Source organism: Gadus morhua, chromosome 17, assembly GCF_902167405.1.
Source record: "Gadus morhua chromosome 17, gadMor3.0, whole genome shotgun sequence".
NCBI classification, from domain to species: Eukaryota; Metazoa; Chordata; class Actinopteri; order Gadiformes; family Gadidae; genus Gadus; species Gadus morhua.
In genome coordinates, this window is record NC_044064.1 from 1221866 (window position 1) to 1234737 (window position 12872).

The 12872-nt window shown below is 45.7% G+C and overlaps 1 protein-coding gene across 1 annotated transcript; it reads left to right on the forward strand.

The window, feature by feature from the left end:
- The first annotated feature begins 1976 nt into the window (after positions 1–1976).
- On the forward strand, positions 1977–6316 carry LOC115529912 (cysteine-rich, acidic integral membrane protein). The gene is made up of 4 exons (XM_030339059.1): positions 1977–2067; positions 3026–3068; positions 4319–6106; positions 6197–6316. Exons 1-3 carry the CDS (start codon positions 1977–1979, stop codon positions 5919–5921), a joined length of 1737 nt encoding a protein of 578 aa, XP_030194919.1. The 3' UTR covers positions 5922–6106; positions 6197–6316.
- The last annotated feature ends 6556 nt before the right edge of the window (positions 6317–12872 follow it).

Here is a 12872-nt window from a genome sequence, read left to right on the forward strand (position 1 = left end):
CTACGCAAATAGTCTGGAGTGAACTGAGGCCAGGTCCTCGATTGGTAGTGTTGGCTATGTAAGGCTATTTAAATATGTTAAAGATTTGCGCGAGAATCTATAGGCCTATCTCTCCACTCCAGCAAAAAGTCATTTGATATGCCAAGATGTCGAGCCGTGGTCTTATCAATCGCTCCCGGTGGATTGCACGTATAATTTGCGCTCCGATATCAGCAGTTCTCTCATCAAAAGGGCATGCCATTGTGAACACATGAAATCTGTGGTGAACGCGGGTTTAAATACCCAAAACCGGGTTATGTTTCAAACTTAACCTGCGCAAAACCTGCTCTGACCAGGTTTGATTCAGAGCATATGTTTCTATAGCAACTAACATACCGTGATCCTTTTGGAACGCGAAACCTAGGGTTACCGCAAACCCTGGGTTAACTTACCCGGTTATGGGATAAAACCGGCTTTGTGGAACACCCACTGCTCTCATATGTAACCTTTGGTGATCCTACTTTTTCTACATGGACTCTTGATGTGAATTGGGACCTATTTTGTGTGTAAAAGTGTTTTTTATCTATTTTGTATACTGGTATGTTGTTTTTGACTTGCCTTAGGACAACGGATGTAAATGAGCAAATAAGCTAACTCCGGCATATTTATATTGATGCTCTGGCTGACATGTTGATTAATGTGCAATGTCCTAATCAAATAGATAAATAATAATAATAAAAGTGCACCACTTGTCAGAGTAAGTATTTTTCTTTTTTTTATCTCACAGCATTTGTAACGCGAGCAACGAGACAGGATAACTTTCTTTTAAATGTTTCATTATAAAACGCAAAATCATAATATCAAACCCACGGTCAAAGTACTTTGTTGCTTCCCACAGTATCTGACTCCAACTCAGCAAAGTTAAAGTCCAACCCTCATAATTAGTATAAGTTAATATCAAACAGAGAAGTCATATTTATATAAACGTTAATACAAATGTATAAATGTTTTTATCATGTATACATCACTAAATCATGCATTTTAGACTAATATAAACCCTGTAAATAATAAAACAATCATCAATACCACTAATTAATTGTTTTTAACTATCTTATTATTATTAATCACTGTTCCCTAACCGAACAACGCACACCACGGAGGATCAACAACGCTGCTCTTTCTGCCCAACCCGCTGACGTCTCTCTCCCCCGGGGGTTGAGGCAGGGCCGTAGAAAGAGCTCGTCTAGTGCTGCAGTTGTGTCAGGCCCCCCAAACCCCATCTAGCCCAGACTCTGCATGCATGTAAAACCTTTTCTAATGAATGTTCATGTGATCCGCTAGTGAGAGTAATGTTTATTCTGCATTTTATGGTGTAACTATCAAGATTTGCTTGTGATAAAAAACCCTTCAAAGGTCATGCGCTTTCCTTAACCGATAGATAATGAATAATCGGTCAATCATTAAAGAACATTGCAAACCAAACCCATTTGTTAAGAAATTATACGTAACACCTATATTGTCGGTTAAAAGATTTTGAATCTGTTCTATTCTTAACGTAGACTAATCATTATAGCATTCCAACTATTTAGGCTCGGTTGTCTTGCCCAGGACTGAAATCGTTTTTTATTTTCTAAAACCTTTGCCCCTTTCAGGAAGGACTTTTATTACCTTGTAAACCATCATCAAATAAATAATCTCAAAGTGGCCAAGGAGTGTTGTGGAATTGATATATTGTCTGATAACTTTTTGTGGTTGCGAGACCGCATGCTCCCTTTTCCTTATCACACGTAGAGCCCTTTATGACTTGATGCCCGCTTCCTACTGGTGGACTGGGAAGTCTGGGGGGGATAAGGACGACTACAGGGGCAAACTGCACATTCACACACCGGAGCTCCTTGGGATCCCGCTGGACGCGCTCAAACAAGGGATTACGCTCTTTTTCTTTTTCACGAGGAATCGTTTCTCCCCGGCTAACTTCAGAAAGGCTGCGGGCCGCGATGGCCTCGACTTCTCGTAGGAGCATCTGGGTGGTGTTCACCTGGGTGGTGTTCACCTGGGTGGTGGTCCTCTGTGGACCGCTGGTGGAGGGTGAGCGATTCATGTTGTAGATAATGGAGGAGATGGTGTAAGGAGGAAGAAATGTATCGTATGAATGAGTAGGCTTTATCGGTTAACTACAACGCTAACAAGGTGTTTCAACCGATTAGCAATAAAGGCATAAAATATGTCGACTTGAATAGAGGCTTGATTACAAAACTGGGATAGGGGCAGCAGCATATACTAATTCCTATATATATATATATATATATATATATATATATGAGGAAGAGCAGCAAATACTAATAAATACTCTCTCTATTTATCTATCTATCTATTTTTATATATATATAATACTGTGTGTATATATATATATATATATATATATATATATATATATATATATATATATATAAATAAAAAGAAAGATATATAAATATCATAATTTATATATAATATATATAGAGAGAGAGATATCTATCTATATATAGTTACATTATGACACATAAATAACTATATATCTCTCTTTATATATACAGTATTAGTATATATATATATATATATAAATATATATATATACAAACATACATATATACATTGACATATATACATACATATATATACTAGTGCTGTCAAGCGATTAAAAAATAAACTACTGCTTCTTTGTTTTGAGCGAAAAAAATAAATAAATAAAGCATTTGCTTTAATCGCGCGATAAACAAGTTTAACGCCGTTAAAATATATATATATATATACATACATACATACATACATACATACACACACACATATATATATATATATATATATATATATATATATATATATATATATATATATATATACTCACACAGGGGAGTTATGTAACATTTACATAACGAGCCGCCGCTCAAATGTTAACCAATCCCGTATGACCTGCGCCGAGCGGCCCAGTGAGGAGTCGGGTCAGAACCTGGGCCGGGCTCGCCTCGTCTCCTGACACGGTCCACGGCGTGGTCTTGTGTCGCAGCCTCTTTGTATTCCTATTCCTTCACGGCCTCGTTGTGTTCACTGTGAGCGCCTTTCCCCCGCCGCACGCCTCATTAATCAACGCAGCGGCCACAGGGCGCCCATCAAGGTGTAGCAACAAGGACTGAGGAATCGAAATGGAATTTTCCAATGACTCTATTCATATTTATTTGTGAATTGGATCCATTTTTTAATAATACCCGAGCCTAGGGAAATGTGCGAAAAAAAGGATTAGTGACTGTAATCCTTTCTGAATGTGCTGTATATAATAGGGTTTGGGTGCACGTTTGTGTTTGTGTGCGCGCATATGCATGTGTATATTTGTGTATGTTAGAGTATATGCAGGTGCAGAAAGATCTTATTTAGGATAATTTAATCACTTGCAGATTTTCTAAGGAAATGTATCTAAGTGTGTGTGTCTGTGTTTGGGGGGCGGTGGGGGGGTGTTCATAACATGATTCAGTTAGGTTTCACACAGTGTCTTTAAGTTTCTTTCTACATAAACGAATCTCATTGTTGAAGGTTTCAAGAGCCTTCTTTATTGCCTGACTTTGCGTCAAACTTCAGAGTGCAGATACGAGACAGAGATCTTCTAGGTGATACACTGTCGACAGATTATTTTTACATTGAACTAATTTTATACTTAAGGCTCCAGAGAGCATGATCAAACACAGAATGTACAGAGGAATATGTAGATGAAGACTTAAAATGGCAGAAATATTGATCTTTTTATCTTTATTGTAAAGAATATTATCGTTCACATGTACGGCAAAATGCAAATGCTTAATAAGTGTATGATAATAACTTTTCTGTACAGGGACTTCAACTACAATATCTACGCTTTCAACTTCCAGAAGTGTACCAGTGACTACTCAATCTACGCTGCCAACTTCAAAAACTGAACCAGTGACTCAATCCAAGCTGCCGACTTCACTGACCGAACCGACGACTGCTCAATCCACGCCGCCGACTTCACCGACCGAAGCAACGACTGCTCAATCCACGCCGCCGAATTCCCCGACCGAAGCAACGACTGCTCAATCCACGGCGGCGACTTCACCGACCGAAGCAACGACCGCTCAATCCACGGTGGCGACCGAAGCAACGACTGCTCAATCCACGGCGGCGACTTCACCGGCTGAAGCAACGACTGCTCAATCCACGGCGGCGACCGAAGCAACGACTGCTCAATCCACGCCGGCGACTTCACCGACCGAAGCAACGACTGCTCAATCCACGGTGGCGACCGAAGCAACGACTGCTCAATCCACGGCGGCGACTTCACCGGCTGAAGCAACGACTGCTCAATCCACGGCGGCGACCGAAGCAACGACTGCTCAATCCACGCCGGCGACTTCACCGACCGAAGCAACGACTGCTCAATCCACGGTGGCGACCGAAGCAACGACTGCTCAATCCACGGCGGCGACCGAAGCAACGACTGCTCAATCCACGGCGGCGACTTCACCGACCGAAGCAACGACTGCTCAATCCACGGCGGCGACTTCACCGACCGAAGCAACGACTGCTCAATCCACGGCGGTGACCGAAGCAACGACTGCTCAATCCACGGCGGCGACTTCACCGACCGAAGCAACGACTGCTCAATCCACGGTGGCGACCGAAGCAACGACTGCTCAATCCACCCCGGCGACTTCACCGACCGAAGCAACGACTGCTCAATCCACGCCGGCGACTTCACCGACCGAAGCAACGACTGCTCAATCCACGGCGGCGACTTCACCGACCGAAGCAACGACTGCTCAATCCACGGCGGCGACCGAAGCAACGACTGCTCAATCCACGGCGGCAACTTCACCGACCGAAGCAACGACTGCTCAATCCACGGCGGCGACTTCACCGACCGAAGCAACGACTGCTCAATCCACGGCGGCGACCGAAGCAACGACTGCTCAATCCACGGCGGCGACTTCACCGATCGAAGCAACGACTGCTCAATCCACGGCGGCGACCGAAGCAACGACTGCTCAATCCACGCCGGCGACTTCACCGACCGAAGCAACGACTGCTCAATCCACGGCGGCGACTTCACCGACCGAAGCAACGACTGCTCAATCCACGGCGGCGACTTCACCGACCGAAGCAACGACTGCTCAATCCACGGCGGCGACTTCACCGACCGAACCGACGACTGCTCAATCCACGCCGGCGACTTCACCGACCGAAGCAACGACTGCTCAATCCACGGCGGCGACTTCAGCGACCGAAGCAACGACTGCTCAATCCACGGCGGCGACCGAAGCAACGACTGCTCAATCCACGGCGGCGACTTCACCGACCGAAGCAACGACTGCTCAATCCACGGCGGCGACCGAAGCAACGACTGCTCAATCCACGGCGGCGACTTCACCGACCGAAGCAACGACTGCTCAATCCACGGCGGCGACCGAAGCAACGACTGCTCAATCCACGGCGGCGACTTCACCGACCGAAGCAACGACTGCTCAATCCACGGCGGCGACTTCACCGACCGAAGCAACGACTGCTCAATCCACGGCGGCGACCGAAGCAACGACTGCTCAATCCACGGCGGCGACTTCACCGATCGAAGCAACGACTGCTCAATCCACGGCGGCGACCGAAGCAACGACTGCTCAATCCACGGCGGCGACTTCACCGACCGAAGCAACGACTGCTCAATCCACGGCGGCGACTTCACCGACCGAAGCAACGACTGCTCAATCCACGGCGGCGACTTCACCGACCGAAGCAACGACTGCTCAATCCACGGCGGCGACTTCACCGACCGAAGCAACGACTGCTCAATCCACGGCGGCGACTTCACCGACCGAAGCAACGACTGCTCAATCCACGGCGGCGACTTCACCGACCGAAGCAACGACTGCTCAATCCACGCTGCCGACTTCCCCCGCTGAACCAACGACTGCTCAATCCACGCTGCCGACTTCCCCCGCTGAACCAACGACTGCTCAATCCACGGTTCCGACAAATAAACCACCAGATTGCCAGAATGGAGGATATCCCAATGGTACAAAATGTATCTGTCTAACAGGATTCCGCGGAGACCTCTGCGAGCTTTTCTCAGATAATGTCAAACCAGGTATATTTTCCTTTCATAAGTATTTTGGAGAGCATTCTTCACGTTAAAAAAGTCTCAAATGTAATCTTTTCAAAATGTTTACTCTTACAGATGTGGTTAATACAAAAGTGATTATTGAGATGGTGGTGGACCAGGCTTATAAAGCATCATATGATGATATCAACTCACCAGATTACAAAGACTTTGTGAAGAACTTTACAGAACAGGTGAGTAAAATAGCTGGCATTGTGAATATGTATGGAACTTTGATAGATATAAGCATAAGTAGCAAGGATAAAGTAACAGGTGGGATTCTTAGGTATTTTGTTTTTATAATTATCATTGGACTTTAATCAAGTAGTATGAGGCCAGTAGCCTAATTTTCCATTTATCTGAGCTGCGACTGTTTAGGGATTTGGGTTTGGTTTGTGGTGCTGTATTGAGCATGAGCAGTCCCCATCATCTCCGCCATGGCACCCAGCTGTGTAACGGTTGTGTGAACTGATTAGATCAGATATAGTAGTAGATTTGATTTAATTTAGAAGTACTTATGCCACGTCTGTTGCATATGTGATATCTGGAGGTGGTTTTTCAAAATATTCTGTACTAACGTTGCAGCTGTAGTGCCACATATCGGGTCTTAGGGCACCGCTCCGAAATGTCAAAGTTCAATCAAGATTTTAGTCTAAACAGGGCCTCCTTTTGCACCGAAATAAGAATGTCATGGTCTATCTTGTTTGCCAGTGTTCATCATATAATATACGTATACTATCACGGCCAAAAGCTGTGTGAGCCTCCAGACGATACTATGAATCTCAACCGACTGCATCGGGTTCTCCGACGTCACTGGTTCTTCCACGTCCACATCAATCTGAAGTAGACTGAACCACGACATGGAAGAGAAAGGGATTTTTGCCCGCAATTGTTGACCACGGTTGTCTCCCGCCGGAGCCGGGGACCACCGCCTCCTGCAGCGCCGAGGCGGTGGTCCCTCGGCAGCGGGAAGCGGGACTCAAGCGGGAGACATTTGGGGCCAACAATCCCTTTCTCCTCCATGTCGTGCTCGATGTTCTTCAGGGAGTCAAAGCCAATGTTCCTTTCCCCCAATCCATCCTCAACCACGGCTGAGATAACCCCCACTACCAGTCTCGTTGTGGAAAGACCAGAGACGAGTGTTTTGCGCCATAACAACAAACGCAGAATGATTATCAAAATAACAAGGAAGTGTACAACACTTGTATTACAGACCTGGGCCCCGTTTCCCGAAAGCATCTTTAGCCTAAGTGGATTGCAGAGTGGGTCGAACGAGCATCGTACAGTTTTCACACCGTTTCCCGAAAGCATCTTTGGTAACGAACGTCTTGAAAACGCTCGTAGCTAACGAGTGCTCCAGGGTACTCGTAGGACGCTAAGAGCCTCGTTAGCCTACTACAGCCTCAGTGGCGTAACTAGCGGACATTCCTAGTATTGGATGCGTTTTATTACAACACATTGGTAATGGTGTATCACGTGCGTCTGAGCCTAATGTGGGCCATTATGTTCTTAGTTTGAGAGAGACAGTCCAGGAAATGTTTGAGCAGGCAGGGCACTTAAAATGTGTGAGAGAAAGTGGGGGGTATTTGTGCACACTGACATAGGCTACTCATAAAACGTAGCCTAAAATAATGTAAAAAAAATATATAAAAAAAATATAAAAATATAAAAAAAATGCAAAGGAGCAGGCAAAAGGCTGGGATATGGTGGGGATTGGTCACGTTGACGGGAATGTTTAGTGACATGTGGGAGGGTGGAGGGGGTTACAAAAGTCTCAATCACTCTTCGACGTGCATGAAAACCAGCCGCGTAGTTATGAGGGAGGCCGTCCTCACACCGATCTTCCTCGTCGTCCTCGTCCTCAATGTCCTCCGGTTCAACCAAAGCTACCCCAGCCTTAGCTGCAATGTTGTGCAACATAGCTGTCACACATATCACAGCGCATGACTTGGCCGGCGAAAACTGGAGCCCTCCGCTGGACTTGTGAAGGCATCTAAAAAAGCACAAATTCCACCTCCCTATCGTGCGCTCAGGATTAGGACTGATATATATGTCGGCCTAGGCTTAATCAATTGTGTTTTAATATCTTTCGCATTCATATTATTGCAATCAATTTTTTTCGTAGGCTACTCTGCGGTTGGCCTTGATGGGGTTAGATATTTTAACCCTTTTTAACCCCATTTTCCTCCGACATTCCTGCGTCTCCCCCTGCGTCGTAGCCCGTTTCAGCACCATGTCAGTGGACAGGTAGGCCTACAATCCTACGATCGTCGTGAGTGCAGCGAATGCGCGTTCACGTTAAGAGGAGTTTCGGGAAACGCTCCAAAGAAATTATCGATGGTTCGAGAGATCCATCGAGAGAATGACCAGAATGATGAGAGAATGAGTGAAGATCCATCGATATCGGGAAACGGGGCCCTGGAGCTCTATATCTAAATAATATCATATAATACATCATATAATACATATTATCACGGCCAAAAGCTGTGTGCGGCTCCAGACGATATTATGAATCAAAAACGACTGTCGGGTTCTCCAACGTCTCTGGTTCTTCCACTTCCACATCAATCTGAAGTAGACTGAACCGCACGCTGCCTGCTGCCGGCTGCCTGCTGCCGGCTGCCTGCTGCCGGCTGCCTGCTGCCGGCTGCCTGCTGCCGGCTGCCTGCTGCCGGCTGCCTGCTGCCGGCTGCCGGCTGTCGGCTGCCGGCTGCCGGCAGCCGGCTGTCGGCTGCCGGCTGCCGGGCGATGGTGCTTCGCGGCGGTGGTTCCTTGCTGCAACCGGTGGCAGGCAGCATGACGGAGTTCATGTACTTCAGGGAGTCAAAGCCAAAGTTCCTTTCCCCCAATTCCTTCTCAACCCTGGCTGAGATAACCCCCACTACAGTCTCGTCGTGGAAATACAAGAGACGTCAAAGAACCGACGTGTTATGCGCCATAACACCAACAACAAACACTTGCGTTACAGTGTGTGTGTTACCCTACATGCCCACTACCTCCGTCAGTCAACGGACGTGGGAAGGCGTGGCTGACTGATGGGGGAGTAGTCTTTGCTGAGGCATCCGTCAGCCAATCAAATCGCTTCGCCGGGTTCTTCCCGCTTCTTCCTGCTTGTTGCGATGCAAGATGACCCGCTTTCCCACTTTCCAGTATCGTCAGAGCCCGAGTCGCGTCACAGTGCTTACATTTGCATACGTGATCTGATTGGATGACGGATCCGTCGCTGCCGAAAAAGTTGAACATTTTTCAACTTCTTGACGGAGCCGAAGGCTCCAACGGAACGGACTGATCCACAATGCATTGCGCGGCCGTCCCCATTCAAAGTCAATGGGGATCAGTCAACGGACGGAGGTAGTGGGCACGGGGCGTAACACACACACACATGTGGCGCTCGCACGGTCGTATCTCATTGGCGGGACAAATTCATTGGGCGGGCAAGACAGAAAATGGGGAGGAGCTTAGATCCCTTATGAAGGCATATGGGACCACATTTCAAATCAGAGCGCCTGAGCCTCAGTTTTTTCAAAGGCGACCAGAACACCTAGTGCTCGTATAAACCGAACGCAAGTTTTAGCCACTGGGGGACCATAGGCAGGCTAGGGGAACTCATATTTATGTTAGAAAACCTCATAAAGTGAGATTTTCATGCCATGGGACCTTTGAATTTTGACGTGTTTTTGATTTAGTATTCAAGAAAGAAAAATAAGCATGTATTATGTTTCTATTGTTAATCATTTGTTTTTTATCATACAGATGACTTCATACTATAAAAATAAGAACAAATTCAACTTCACAGGTGTGATTGTTACAAAAGTGAGGTAAGATACTCATTTGTGTAGACGATCGTTAAAATGGCTGGAGGTGAGATTAAGGTGTTGATTGAGTGTCTTTAGTTAGAAATGGCCTAGCCATCCATCAGCTTTCACTGACGTAAATGCGCTGTGAGAAGATCCATTTCGGGTTGACCCATTTAGATTTTAGACCACCGACCAACATTTCGGAGTTCCTCTCGCCTGTCAATCACAGGTGTGTGACAGGCGACACTTTTTTATTGTTTTGTTTCAAAATCTTGTCCGCTCCTCCTCTCCCGCCCCTTCTCTTTACAACTCTCAAATCTTACCTACCAGTACCTTCAGATGATCGATACTTTGCGTGTTAAAATGCTTCATACTAACTCAAAGTATTTATTTTTCTTAGTCGTGCGGTTTCCTTTGTTAGGAGTTTGAGAAGTAACGGGTAAGTGACAGATTCTACTTTTCCACAATAGTACAAAATAAGAAATAAACCCTTCTTTCTGTTTGAATGAACAATATCAGGATTCCATAAGCCAACAAAGGTTGGGCAGATTTGTTACATTATTGTGTTGATTTAAATTACATTTAAATTACATTGAATTAGGTGGTGGATGTAGAATAATTAAAAGAGCTTTACTTCTGCTAACTTTCTTCCTAGAGTGAATGTAATGCATGATATTGTGCTGTCGGTTCCAAATAATGCTGACTTGGAGAAAAACTATGGAGATATTGTTACTGAAATCAGCAACGCGGTTGTTACCCTTGAAAGACTGCACTGAAGGTAAGAGCCAATGACGATGTCCATAACGCAAACAGCCATCTGAGTTCCATGCATTAAATCAATATTTTCAGATCTAAAGTCATTTTCAATATGAACATTTAATTCTTAAATATGTCAATCAATGCGATCAATCAATGCACGCAGAAACCCAGACTTCATTAGATGATTCTAATATTCTTATCTTTCAGGTGTCGCAGGTTGTCCTGACTTTAAAATTACCAACACACCAACTGTTAGCAAACAAGAAAATTTGGGCAAAGGTAAGCAGATGTTTGATCCCCAGTGTGATACAAGAGGGGCTCATGCATGTTATCAAAGGTACAATATGCCAGACGTGCTATCTAAAGCTAGCTCTAGTGCTAATTAAACAAAGCAAATACTCTGCTCTCCACCCTTCCCTCCTCCCCTCTCCCCAAACACGCCGACCATGACACTATCTGTGGGGTATACTACGAACCTCGCTGAACATACCCAGGCTCTTTTTGGTTTTCCGCTTTAGGTTCAATGCGCGTTCACATGAAAGGAGCGTTTATCGCGTCATTTTACTCACCTTTACAAACTGGAAAGATCAAGCATTCTATTTCACTCAAGAGATGTCTTAATGATCTCCTATGAGGAGTTCAACATCAGATAACAGCTAGGGGCAACACAGTTGCACATAATGTGGCTAGGGAGGCGTACTGGCAATAAACAGCCGATAGTGTAAATTCGTATGAGTGAAAGATTCTGCATATTGTCTCTAAAATAACTATGCCAAATGCAGAATTGTTGATGATTTCAAAATGCATAAGCAACGTCCAACCATCCTTATTCAATAATTTAGGGAATTCAATTTCAATACACCCTATGTAAGGAATGAATCGCATATATTTTCAACAGCTGAGAGGTAGTGGCGGTGGTGTAGTGGATTAGTATAAGACCCGAACGCCAGCGACCGGGGTTCAAATCTCGCCGGTCTGTCATCATGCCTTTTACCCACATAGATGTGGTGCAAGCACTGCCTTGAGAATATGTGTTCAAGTTCGAAATAAGCACAAAAATATAATTCCATAAACAATAGTGAATAAGTATTTCATATGCATGAGAATTGTGACCTTTTAAGCTTCACATAAATCCGCATCACTTGGGAGATGAACCCTGCACGTAGAAATTCAAGACCGACGCGCTACCTCCACTCCACCACACTCTCACAATGCTCAACAGTAAGCATTGTCTACATAAGGTCCAACAAGGACGTCAAATAGCGAATACCCTCTGATGAGAACCTGTATCTCTCGTAAAGAATATTCTCAGGCAATGCTTAGTAGTGTTGGCTCGTTGGTTCACGAACCGGTTCGAATGAACGAGTCTTTAGGACGAACGGTTCGTTTCTCTCGTTCTTCTCGTTCACCATTCGATTCACCGGAAACTTGACTGAAAGAACGAACGAGTTTCCGGTAGCACTAACTCCACTGAGTCTGACTGACTCAGCTGAGAACCGTGCATTCCATGATGCGATTCACCGCTACCAGGAAACTAGGCTGATTTGCGAACGACTCCTCCCAGTACAGTCGAGTTCCCGGTGAATCGATTCACCGGAAACTCGACTGAGCTGGGAGGAGTCGTTCGCGAATCGTTTGTTCGTTCAGCCTGGTTTTCCAGTTAGTGCTACCGGAAACTCGACTGAACGAACGAACGAACGAACGATTGGCGAACTGAATCACGCGAACTGGGTCACGGAAACTAATCATTAAATCCACCACTAATGCTTAGGGATCGGTCCTGAAATGAGCTTCTGTCGGAGAGAACCCTGTACGATAGGCTCCGAGGTCCACGGGAACACCCACAAATCGTGACGCCATTGTCCAAGGAGGGGCTAGAAAGCTGCGCACGCCGATCTAACCAGATAGACTTAGCTGAAAACCTGCTGCCGACAGTTGAGAGCATAAGGCCCCGTCCACACAAAGCCGATTTCATGGTGAAACCGCAAAGGTCTTGTACGGTTTGGCCTTCCGTCCACACGTAGCCGGCGAATCCGCTGACCGAAACCGTAAACTTCTGCAACCACCCTCGGAGGTTTGTTTCAAATCTACCCGGTTTCGTTTTTGATTCTTGTGGACGCCTGAAACCGACTGAAACCGTAAACCATGACGTCATCGCCCCACCCCTCGACCCTCTAGCCTATGACTTTTAGGCCCGC